This window comes from Colius striatus, chromosome 6 (genome assembly GCF_028858725.1).
Source record: "Colius striatus isolate bColStr4 chromosome 6, bColStr4.1.hap1, whole genome shotgun sequence".
NCBI classification, from domain to species: Eukaryota; Metazoa; Chordata; class Aves; order Coliiformes; family Coliidae; genus Colius; species Colius striatus.
This window is the reverse complement of record NC_084764.1, coordinates 37,434,513-37,447,220: the sequence shown is the minus strand read 5'-3', so window position 1 is coordinate 37,447,220 and position 12,708 is coordinate 37,434,513. Positions and strand designations below refer to the sequence as shown.

The window sequence follows — 12,708 nt, the reverse complement described above, 5'->3', positions numbered from 1 at the left end:
TCACCGTGGACCAACAGTTCCCCAGCAGCAACAGTAAAACCAACAACTGCTGTTAGCTAACCCAGGAGCCTCTGCAGAAATCTTCCAGCAGCAGCCAAGCAGTACCTTCTGAGACACTGAACGTACTCTTTTACAGTAGGTTCTCCTTTGGGCAGACGTTCTTCACCTCGGAAGCTGCACACACACACAAGTTGCAGTTTTGAACACTGGTCACATTAAGGGATGGTGCCAACTCCTTCTAGTATCTACTTTCAACTTATTTTAGAAAGCATTTTAGCTCTTTGATGTCCACTCTTCCCAGTTCAAGCTCTTGGTGCCAAACCTGGTTTGCACTCAGTTCACCAATAGGTTTTATCATGCTTTGGGCCACAAGAATGATTAATATAGCTTGGAAACAGCCCGAAAGAAAATCATTTATTAGTTGTCTAGGTTTAAATATTCCTGGCCAAAATACAAGGAAAGCTGCACTGAAAAGTGTGTACAGAAATCTAGTTGGCATGTGTGGGGGTAGCTTCTTTGCAGAGGTGTGGGCTACTGGGTGTTGACAGGACATGACTTTTGCAGGTGAATGGCATAGACACCTGGGTCTGGAGCACACACTGCAACTCCTCAGTTTATGTAGCATTCATAGGAAGAGGAATTATGGAAAGCTTCTTAAGAAAGCAGTTTTTTTCAAACCCCTCATATACCTGGTAATGACATAAACCCAGCTATTTTGCACAATCCTAATCTGCCACAATGACATCCAGTGCACACCACTGGGAAAAACACAACGGCAAATAAACCTTCTCTCGTGTGTCTCATGCCTCCCTAGTATTTTACTTAAAGCAAATTCATTCACACTATATATACACCCAGATGCACAGGAGCACTTACTCTGCAAGTATTAGATGAATCAATCTGCTCTCTAGCAGATTCTTGTAAATGCTTAGAGTAAGACCATTGGATAATTTTGAAATTATCCATTATTTTCTCTCTCTCTGTGTTCTAAATATCATGAAAGAATTGAGTCCAGAAGATAAAATTCAATACACATACAAGCTGAGGAGAAAAGCCAACGTCACTCCAGTCTTCAAAAAGGGCAGGAAGGACGACTCAGGAAACTACAGGCCGGTCAGCCTCACCTCCATCCCTGGAAAGGCGAGGGTAAAACTCATCCTGAATGTTATCACTGAACATATGAAGGATAAGATGGTTATCAGGGGGAGTCAACATGGCTTCACCAAGGGGAAATCCTGTTTGATCAACCTGATGCCTTCTGTGAGTGCATAACCGGCTGACTAGATGAGGGGAGAGCAGCGGATGTCATCTACCTTGACTTCAGCAAGGCTTTTGCCACTGTCTCCCATAACATCCTCATCAGAAAGCTCAGGCAGTGTGGTTTGGATGAACAGTGGTGAGGTGGATCGAGAGCTGGCTGAATGACAGAGCCCAGAGGGTGGTGATCAATGGCACAGAATTGAGTTGGAGGCCTGTGGCCAGTGGAGTTCCACAGGGATCGGTTCTGGGCCCAGACTTGTTCAACATCTTCATCAACAACCTGGATGAGGGGACAGAGTGTACCCTCAGCAAGTTGCCTGATGGCACCAAACTGTGAGGACTGGCTGATTCCCCAGAGGCTGTGCTGCCATTCAGCGGGATCTCCACCGGCTGGAGAGTTGGGCAGAGAGGAACCTCATGAGGTTCAACAAGGACAAGTACAGAGTCCTGCATCTGGGAAGGAACAACCCCCTGCACCAGTACAGGCTGGGGGTCGAACCGCTGAAGAGCAGCTCTGCAGAGAGACCTGGGAGTCCTGATTGATAACAAGCTAAATATGAGCCAGCAATGTGCCCTCATGGGCAAGAAGGCCAATGGCATCCTGGGATGCATCAAGAAGAGTGTGGGCAGCAGGTCAAGAGAGGTTCTTCTCCCTCTCTACTCTACCCTGGTGAGGCCTCATCTGGAGTCCTGTGTCCAGTTCTGGGTTCCTCAGCTCAAGAGGGACAGGGAACTGCTGGAGAGAGGCCAGTGCAGGGCCACCAAGATGATCAGGGCACTGGAACATCTTTCATATGAGGAAAGGCTGCAGGAACTGGGGCTGTTTAGTCTGGAGGAGACTGAGGGGGGATCTTATTAACATTTATAAATATCTAAAGGGTGGGTGTCAGGAGGCTGGGACATCCCTTTCTTCTGTAGTAGCCAGCAACAGGACAAGGGGTAATGGGATGAAGCTGGAACACAAAAAGTTCCACTTAAACATAAAGAAAAACTATTTCACTGTTCAGGTGAGAGAGCCCTGGCACAGGCTGCCCAGAGGGGTTGTGGAGGCTCCTTCCTTGGAGGTCTTCAAGACCTGCCAGGACATGTTCCTATGCGACCTGATCTAGGTGAACCTGCTTCTGCAGGGGAGTTGGACTAGATGATCTCTAAAGGTCCCTTCCAACCCCTACCATTCTATGATTCTATGTATGTTTCCCCTCATCATTACTCATCACTGGGAGTTATATGGCCTATACAAAATCAAAATACAACAAATGCTTAAAGATCATCTGTCTTTATAGAAGACAGCATTTGGATGTCACTTATTTGATGCAATGTTAGAGATTTTTAAATCCTGGAGGGAAACAACCTACATGTTGCAAAGTCTCTCAGAACAGGACTGTCTCCTACCATGTAGCAAGGCTGGATCATGCACAGGGCATGTGATTTTGCAATGCTAATATAGTTTCACAGCGTCGGTTACAGAGTTATCCAGCCCTTCCCTGTTCTTTCAGGAGAGGAATAAACAGGCTAATGCAGGCTCATTATCCACTGCTCTGTATTTTTAGCTAGGTACTTGTAAAGTGAGTAGCATAGAAGCCAAGGTGTAGCATGATTCGCACAACCCCCATTTATCACACACACAGTTTCCTGGAAACGTACTCTAAATCTGATAAGTAAAATCCTCATTAAGAATCATTTGCTTGTTTAATTTTCACTTATTGAGCTTTAATGTACCATAAAAGTAAGTAATAACAGCAATGCCTTAAATAAATGTTGCTTATCTTGTACTCATTAATGATTTAGAAGAACACAAAACTGCCTCTAGATACAGAACGCCGATGGAAAATAAAAACTAACCAATTATATAAACAAAAATGAGAGCTTTAAAGAATTTTTTGTTGGATGTAGAGTTCAACAAAAATGTATTCTGTTCACTGTACACACGACACCAATGGGAATAAGAGCCAGTTCAAGTTCTAAGTTACCATTACTTGGGTAATAGTTTCAAGCTGCAAGGCACAGCTGTACAGGCCCGGCCAGACAGGCTATCACAGCAATGCTTTGATAGCATGGGGCCCTTAAGTGTCAGGATATAGAAAAGGCAGCAGTTGTTGGCTGTGAAAACAGTCTGATACAAACCAGATGGGGACTTACTTGATGGGCAACACAAAGGAAAACAATTGGCTCATTCAACAAAGTCAGGCCACTGCCCCAGAGAATTAACAGAAGACAATAACAGTCAACCAGAGTTGATGCAAACAAGAAACAGCCATGTGGTTATGGTTTAAGGAATTGTTTCTCCTCAGACTAAACATAAAGTTTTGATTTCTAATTCTTATATTCATTAATTTCAGTCTCGTTTACAAGCCCCCTCTTCCTCCAGAGTCTTCCATATAATTCATTTATGTAGCACCAGCCTTCACACACCTACTTAAACAAGAAAAAAATTACACGACAAAGGCAGCTATATTAATCTAATGTTTCCTGCAGAATGCCACGACCACAGACAACTTTCTGAAGCGTGTTAGAACAACATTACAGATACACAGCACACAGTGTGTTATCAGACATATTTGCATGCATATGGCAGTATATTTACTGATTCGTTTTGATTTGAAATGCATAAAGCCCAGTAGGTCACATGATGGGTTACCCAAGTGCAGATGGCTTCCAGTTTTGTGAGGAGTTCTTTTGGTTTCTTACTTAACTATTTTTCAGAAGTAAACTTCAGATCCATTATGTTACTACATAACAGCTTTGTTTGCTAGGCTACAGATAAATAGCTATTACTAAACTTTCTTTTTCTCAGCAATAAAAAAAATTTTAAATTGGCTATTTCAGCCAAGACTCAAAAAATCCTCAACTCATACCATTTTAGAAGCTTGCACAAGCTTATGGTCCAAAATCTTAATTGCTCTTGCTGTTTTATTACAGGAAATATGAAAGTGACATGTGCAAAGGTATTTTGATTACAAATTACTTACAGCAATTGCACAATAAGTCAGACCTCTAAGGGCCTTCTGCAATTTCACTCTCAGACTAAAAACATCTGAACTTTCATATACTTCAGAATATTCCCTTTGGCAGACTCTGCACTGCAGTGCTTTACACGAGTGTGCAGGGTTGGATGGCACACTCTGCAAGTCAGTCAATCAGATACTCCAGTGAGTATGTGTACAAAATACAGGATAAGGAGACATCCTGGATGCCTTAATAAATCACATCGTCCTAAGACCCATCGGTTTTACCCCAGCACCAGACAACCCCTGAGCTTCATTGCTTCTGGAGGTTGCTTAGTTGCTAGTTCACAGATTTCCAAGCAGTGTTGCACGATGTAAACATCTCCTAAGCGCTTCACTCAGACCTATGATGGGTACATATCAAGTGTACTCTTCTTTATAAGCACTTCATTTTCCATGCAGACTTGCAAAAAAGCAGTTGGGTTAAAGAACTGAATGTATGGCTCTCATTTAACAGCCCACATAGGCCAGGCAGAGCAAAGGATTTTGTCCTTAAAGAAAGAAAAAGACCTACTGAATTACTGAAGTATAGTCAGGCTCTAACTGTCATCTGAAGTTGTTCTAGTTTTTAGCTGCTGGGATGCTCAAGCTTATAAGCATGGCTTGACCTCAAAAAGAAAAAAAAAAAAAAAGACTAAATTGCAGCCTTGGCTGCATTCAGAACAACCACTATGTATTGTAGGTACACAGCTGAGGGTTTACTGCAGTTTCCTGCCATAAGCACAGAGCCAACACTCCAACAAAGCTGTTGTGTGCTGCAACCGTCTGAGCTAAAACATCTCTCTGGCAGAATCATGAGGTTTACTTCCAAAAGCACAGCCGAATGGTCCAAACCTCTGGTGATGGCGTGGATTGTCACACCATAGCAGAGAAGGTTTTGCCTGAAGCACTGCTTTTATTCAGTTTTCATATCATATATATTGAAGTCAGAACAGATTTTTTACATATAGCTGAAACTTTGGGTTGAGTCTCTTCGTTAAGCCATTTCTAGAAGATTATGAATCTTAGGAACAGTTCAGCCTTTACCAAGCCTTAACCTCAGAGATATTGACTGTCATAGCCTTGCCTTTAAAAGCATATGAGAGAAGAGCAAAAACCTCTTTAAATCTCAGATCTTCCTGTATAGTCATACTCCAATTCTCTTGTAAAAATGGTTTTGGACACCATTCATCAGAGAACGCCTCCACAAAGGACAGCATGTAAAGGCCAGCTGGAGCAGGGGAGGCACAACTCCTGGGCCTCCCTCAACGTTGAGGACTCCAAGAGGAAACTGTTCTCCTCTTTCTTTTCTCTCTCTTTTTCTTTTTTTAATCAGGAAGGAAGCTTCACCTTCAGAAACAAGCATTCCCTAATCTCCCTGCTTGCCTGTCTCTAGGAGTGGGTCCAATTACTGCAATAAGCAACATGCACTGTTAAGAAGTCAATTGTGTGTTTACTCTGCAACTCAAACTAGTAAATATTTCCCATTTATAATTTTGATTTACATAACAGGGCACAATGGCAACTTTTTAAAGTAAATAAAACCATTTTTTCAAGATCTGTAATTATGGTTTTAGGATTATAAAAACAAACACACAAAAAAACAACAAACATGGAAATTAGGCAACAGCCAGCAAATTCCATGCTTTTTACTTCCACTGAAGATACTGTGGCCTGACAAGGACAGAAACCACAGCTGTTACACTGTCTTTAAACAAACATAGCTGTGCCCAACTCTTGCAATACATACAGTGCATAAAACAAGGCTATGATATGCAAGCCTGAGATTATTACTTTACTGTAACAAACTGAGTTAGGACAGAGGTCAGCAGATCATCCCATATTAAGTCGAACCTGCATAATTTCGAGCCAGAACAGAAATGTAATTCTACCAGACCCAGAAAATATGAGATACGTAGTTCACAGATGGTTGATGATTTATTGTTTTGTAGAAAAACTACATGCCTATCTCACATTAAAAAAGAATGAGTTAATAGAAAGTCAAAGTCATGCCATACACAAAGAGAAACAGTTCCCTCCCTGTGGCCAAAGCACTGAGGAAAAAAAACCTTGCATTTTACAGAACTGCTACATATTTAAGTCACACTCAACAGCTTTCACTCAGCTTGTTTAGAACTGTGCTTAAAAACAGTTCTTCCGTTTGTAAAAGTAAAACATAAGCTTCAGATTAGAGAAGAATGACAACAGAGATACAAAGGTTCTAAATCTAAATTAAGTTTTTCTAGGTGCAGGGTTTTTTTTTCCCAAAATGACAGCATTCATGATAAAAACCAGAACACAGTAGTCCACAGACAAAGTTTAACCCATCTTCCTCATTTACTACTGTTCCTTGTAAACGGAGTCACCGAAAGCACATTTGCAACTGATATTTCAGAGATGAGGATTTGTTGTATTTTATTTTCAAAATTACTTTTATGGAAGGTGAAAAGGGTTTTACATTTGCACATTATTCAACACTATTACAAAGTGCAGTCCCATGTGCAACGTCAGCAGTACACAACAGGTCATGCATGACAACTTCAATCTTCTCTCACCAGCCCTTACCCTATTTTTAAGAAGGAAGCTACTTTGGCAGACTGCCTTTCTCAAAATCAGCATGTTATCCAAGCTTACCATTATTTATATAGTACTCTTTATTTGGAAGACATCCTAGATAAAATCTGCTTCATGCTGTTGCATTATCTGAAAGTTTCCTGGGCTCCTACTCTTAAGAAATTAATCACATGTGTACTGGAAACATATATTTGTATTTAATTATAGGCGGTCTTTGTAACACTATTGAGAAGGTGATGCTGGAAAAAACAAGCCTCTCTTCAGGGCATGAAGTACAAGGTCTGTTTACTCCTGAACTATCTAGAAAAACAAGCAAATAAAGTATCTAGTAAAAACACTGTTCACGAGCATGAAAACTAAGTCAGGCCCATTCACCATGCAGCAAGCAGTAAAATTCAAACCCCAACATTAGACTGTGGACACCAATCATATAAATATCCGTCTTTATTGGCCAGTTAGGTTTTATTAATAACTCTACAGCTTGGCCTTGCCTCTGATAGCAGTGCAAAAATTTACAAAGCATTAAAAAAGAAAACCGTTTAATGGCTGAGAATGACAGCTTTTGTAAATCCTTCATATTCTTGATAAAAGGTTCATGGACAGACAGTCATAATCTGTGGGTTTGTCATTACTCACATTAAGCTACCTCTACTCAGCATAGACACACTTGTCCTAGTAATTTCTCTTCTACCCAGCTACTCCCCACACGAACGGGTGTCTCCTTCCAGTTTTCATGTAATGCTTTAAAAAGCTGACTTGAGAACTCTTTCAGAACAGGTAAAGCTGAAAGAAGCCCAGTTGCCCCTGCCCAAGGATCATCAAAAACAACACAGAGGGGAAAGCAGAAGCTGTTGCCTCTGTTATGTTGCTCTCTGACATGCACAAAACACTGAATTTTAACGAGCAACACCTGTCTTCCCCTGCCAACCAGAAAAATACACCCAACTCAGCACATACAGAAGACAGAAAGCCTATGTTACTCCTATTGCAGTGCTTTGTATGTTTCTACAAGTTGAAATATGTGTTTGTAATACTCCTTGTCTTCACCTGTCACCATACTGTATCCGTGCAATGTGTTGCCAGCACCCAAAGGCATCAAAGCCTTCCTGCTCTGATACTGATGCCCTTTATAAAAGAATTGCAACTTTCACACTAAAATAGAACTGTGAGATAAGCAGCCTACTTAAATGACTGTTAATCCAAATAGGGGTGGTCATCCTGGAAGACCCTGCAGTGCTTCTGCCAACTGAGCTAACACAGAGTCGGCAGCAGGTCCACCTGAGACAGCTGGAATGGTTCCTGACTTCAGCTCAGCTGGCATTGATGTACCAGGCTGAAAACCATACTGGCTGGGGAGTGTGAATATATCTTATTCAGGAAACAGCTTTTGCAGGCTGCAGTCTCTGGCAGAGGCTGTAGCATACTTGTGGAGGTAGTAACTCCAACCAAATGCTCTGCTGAATACGAAAAGCCAAAGCTATTTCTTACAACACATCTTGTTACAGGGACACACTGAAGCACACCATTTAGAACAACTAGGAATATCAATATTAAATCATTTGCCATCACTGCTAATAAATAGATCTGTGAATTAAAGTAGTACAAGAGCATAAAAATCAAATGCCCCTTTATAACATTATGCCAGAAGATGATATGTAAGGGACTTCAGACTCAAATATACGTATATAAATGAGTAGCGGGTTCGGGAGATTCTATTCTGATCATTTTCCGTGACCTACCACAACCCACAGGCCACAGAACAGCTAAGCACGCTCACTTTCTAGATGCACATCAGTTCTTTCTTATTAAACCATGGGCTCAGAGCTGTGGAACCACTAATTTGTGAGAAACTTCTCCCTCCAGAGAAGAGCTAACTGGAAACAGCCCTTGGGCTGATGTAAGCATTAAGTACATGGGGAGTCTCTGTCCTTAGGTGGCTTGCCCAAGCCCATTAAATTTTTGTGTGTGTCCCCCATTTATATAAGCAATGTTTTGCATGAAAGGGGAAAGCAGGTCAGCCTAGTCAGCTTGCTACCATCTGCTTTTATTCAGAGTTACTCAAGATCAGTGCCAGTGGGACCAGTGCCCATTAAGGGGGTTTATTGTGTGTGTTTATTTTTTGCTCTTTACAATGAAGGCAAAAGCAATTACTGTAAGTTTGTAAAAGTGCATACAAATCATAATCCACAATACAAAGCTGCTTCAGTCATATTCTAGCGTGTTTATGGATCCTACACAGGCTGTGAGAAAGACTGCTTTGGCACAAGAATTTGGATAGATTGGTAAGGAGTGTGTGAGTGTCCTGGAGAGCTGAGACTGTATTTAATACTTGTTATCAAGACCATACTGGGCCTGCAATGCACAGTGACTCCAGATTATTCAGTACCCCACGAGAATCTCACACAAAAGAAAAGGCATCACATTGTAGCTTGGCCCCCAACAGCCTGACAATTGGTGGATTTATGCAACTGGAAACTGGAATTGGTAAAGGATCAAAGGTAGACTGCCAAAGTGGAAATAGCAATTTAGAGCTCTCAGTTAGGACACTCCAACTCTTAAGAGTGGATATGCAGCAGCAAAAGGTATCCTCCTATTAATGAGAATGCTGCCTAGAATAAGCCTGGCCACTACAGATATATGCTAAAAAAACCCCACATTAAACCAAACAAAACCAACCATCAAATAAAACCCCCTCAAACCTCAGACTGGCAAAAAGGGAAAATATGACGAAATCTGCATTGGAGGGATGGGGCAGTGGTGCTGTGTACAGCTCAGCAGAGCTTGCCTGGCAGCCTGGACTGCTTTGGTTCCAGCAGGTAGTCACAAGTGTTTGACAAGCAAATGCAATTATGAATTTAAGTTTTTAAAAGAAATTCTACAGGCAAGTCCTTTAAAATATGAAGATATAAAGAAGATCCTCTGAACCTTTTGGTGTCTATGTGATGTGATACAGACAGTTGATGTTCAGTAGACACTGGGTAACACATATTTTGAGGCAAAAAGGACATACAAACTGCAGAATATATATTGGATGCTTTATGCAGCAGTGCCACAGGTTTTCAGCTTACCAGCATGAAAAAGGGACTGGATCCTTATTATTTGTACATTACAACTCCCATGTGTGAGTGAAATACCAGGCATGATTTCGTCCTTATCCTGAACTTTATCATATATAAAACTCACTTTGAGGGACGGATACCACAGGTCACAGGATTAGATCACCTGCAATCCTTTAAAATCTAGGCTTGAAGAGGGGATCAAATGAGATATCTGGATATTTACTTTGAGCCCCAGTAAATCTGAAAAAAGACAAGTAAAAATCCTAGTATTTGACAGTTTCCATAGAAAGTAATCCTTCAAGTAGTGATCATGTCAGTCTGAATAAGTTTTTCTTTCCCTTTCAGCAGAAAAAAAACCCAACTGCTGCTGGAATTTCAGTGAAAACTGCTGCTGCTGTGTACAGATCAGAGGAGGAACTAAACACAGGAATATACCTGAACCTCAGCAAAGTAACAGTGCTTTAAACACAAAGATCTGATCAAAAAGGAAGAAAGAAGCAACTGCAAACTGCTTTCACATGGTCAAGCAATGGGGTCATAGATGCCAGCCTGACCTCTCAAAAAGTCTGACCAGGAACATTCCTTAAGCCCACACTGGAATACTGCTTTATTCTTTTTACTGCAAGAAAAGTGCAATAGTAACCATACACATACCTAGCACATCACAGAACCTGATTCTCCTGTGCACTGTATGAGGGAAACTGGCAGATACACAAAGCTGTGCAGATTCCACAATGAGTGTAAAGCATCACCTGTATAGGCACCAAGGGAAGACTAAAAGTTAAAGTTTTCTGCCTTTTGCACATACCTCCCACATACCTCAGCACAAAGTCAGAGAAGTGTCTTGACAATACTACAGCAGTGAGAGGGCTCCATGTCCCTATGTGCCATTTAAGGAGGGATGCAGTAAGAGGAAACGAACTTTCACTCTTTTAAAAGTTGAAGAAAAATGCCAGGTGAACAAAAACCTAACACATGTAGATTTGTATGAAAAGGGTCAGGTGATGCTTCACCTGCTGGTAGCTCCTGTTGCTCATGCCTTTTGCATAGTGAGGGGAAGAAATGACAAGTCTATGAGACCAGAGGTTCATTTCTCAGAAAGAGATCTTTTGGGAATGGGCACAAGGATGTGCACAGCCCCATGAAACCCACAGCGATTCCTGGTGCTTAGTTTCCCAGGGCCTTAACTTGAAGCAGTAGAGCACAACCACAGCAGGACATCATTGTCTACAGTAACAATTCTATGCAAGACTTTGCCTTAAGCTATGAAAAAAATCAAACTTCTGTTTTAGCATTTAGTCTGACAAATAACTGAAGTAACTCAGTGGGCAAAGAAGCAATCACAGATATAAATGGCACTTCTTAACAGATAAATACTATTTGCAAAAGCCAAGAAATTCAAAACTCCAAAGGTACTGTAAGACAACTAAATGTTGACTTACAGTAAGAACTGCTCTTCTGAACCACTCGGAGTACCTAAAAGCCAATGAAAAGACAGAGTTTCTGTGGGAAATGCAGCTTTGCATTTCCTGACTTGCTGGAATGTAAAATATATTAACTGAATTACATCAATGAGCCATCTGATAGCATGGGGAGGTAACAGTATGGGAAAACACCAGAGTCAAAATAGACCAGAAACAGCAGCTCTGAAGAAACACCAAAAAATATACACAAACTTCTACCAGGAAGTTTGCTTGAAAAATGTCTTTGTGATTTCATTATGAAATGAAAAATACTTAGTGATTTCATTACTTCCATTTCCAAGACCTTCTCTCAAAAATTAGTTAAATTCAAGAGGTAAGGCACGCTACACAAACTATTCCTACCTCTCAGGTTTGATGGGACTAATGGCTCTGTTTCACTTCACTATCTGCTATTTTCAGGGTGGTATGGACAGTTTTTAGCAAAAGACTTTAAAAAACCTAGCAGAATATTAAGGAGAAAGCAAACTTTCGGTAGAATAGTTGTTAAGTTTGACCAAAACAGTTGCAGTTCCAAGAAAAAAGAAAGACCTTTCACCTTATCCCAATCTTCTTCCTTCCCTGAAGCATCTGTTACAGATTTGCCTCAATAGTTTTAAGAAAAAATAACCCAAAACCTAACTCAGAGCAGTTCCTGGCTGAAGAAGAGTGGCAAAGAAGTATTTAGTTATGGCCTTACTTTCAGTATTACAGTTTTTGGTACAGTATAATGTCAATGTTAACACAGAAGTAGTCCATTTTCAATATCAAATAAGCACTCGGGAAGCTTTATTGTTATACAGATTTTTTTGAGGGCTTCTTGTCTTTTTATTCATTTATTGTACAGACCATCTCCTTCCACAAGCAATTGTGCAAGCTCTCTGTGGCAAAAAAGCCAATTGCTTAGTGTCCAAATATTACTTTCCCACGTACTTATGGCTGCCTGAATATAATTCACTAGCTGGAGATAAAAAGGAATTACTATCATGATGTTGTGCTCTCAAGGTCACATTTGGAGAGCCTATGCTATAGAAAAATAATTAAGTGAAGATACATCTATCTCTTGGTTTGGAGTTGCTCATATTAAAGTTTAAAAATGCTCTGCAGTCAAGCATTGCCACCTGTTCTTTCACTTTAATTTAAAAATTCTGAGTCATGTTAATGTAAACCTGAAAATGCTTGTATTCAGAAAATATGCCCATTCCCCAACCACAATAAAAATTATTATCATATTACATTTATGAAGAGATATGAAAAAAATGATACTAAGATTAAAAGGTATTATAAAGCCAAAAATATATATGCATGTATATTATATACTACAAATATATGTTTTCAAACCACTGTCTCCACTATGTCTAGAGAAGGCAC

At 40.6% G+C, this 12,708-nt stretch overlaps 1 protein-coding gene across 7 annotated transcripts in view; it reads right to left on the bottom strand.

Annotated features, from left to right (window-relative positions):
• Positions 1-12,708, bottom strand: part of KIAA0586 (KIAA0586 ortholog) — a 76,575-nt gene that overhangs the window by 11,503 nt on the left and 52,364 nt on the right. The window contains exon 31 of one of the 7 annotated variants that reach the window (XM_061998093.1): positions 3,611-3,672. The exons of the other annotated variants lie outside the window; for them this stretch is intronic. Coding sequence (XP_061854077.1) covers positions 3,665-3,672 — 8 coding nt within the window. The 3' untranslated portion in view covers positions 3,611-3,664. Of the gene's footprint in view, positions 1-3,610; positions 3,673-12,708 lie in introns of those variants that run through there. 7 annotated transcript variants of the gene reach the window in all.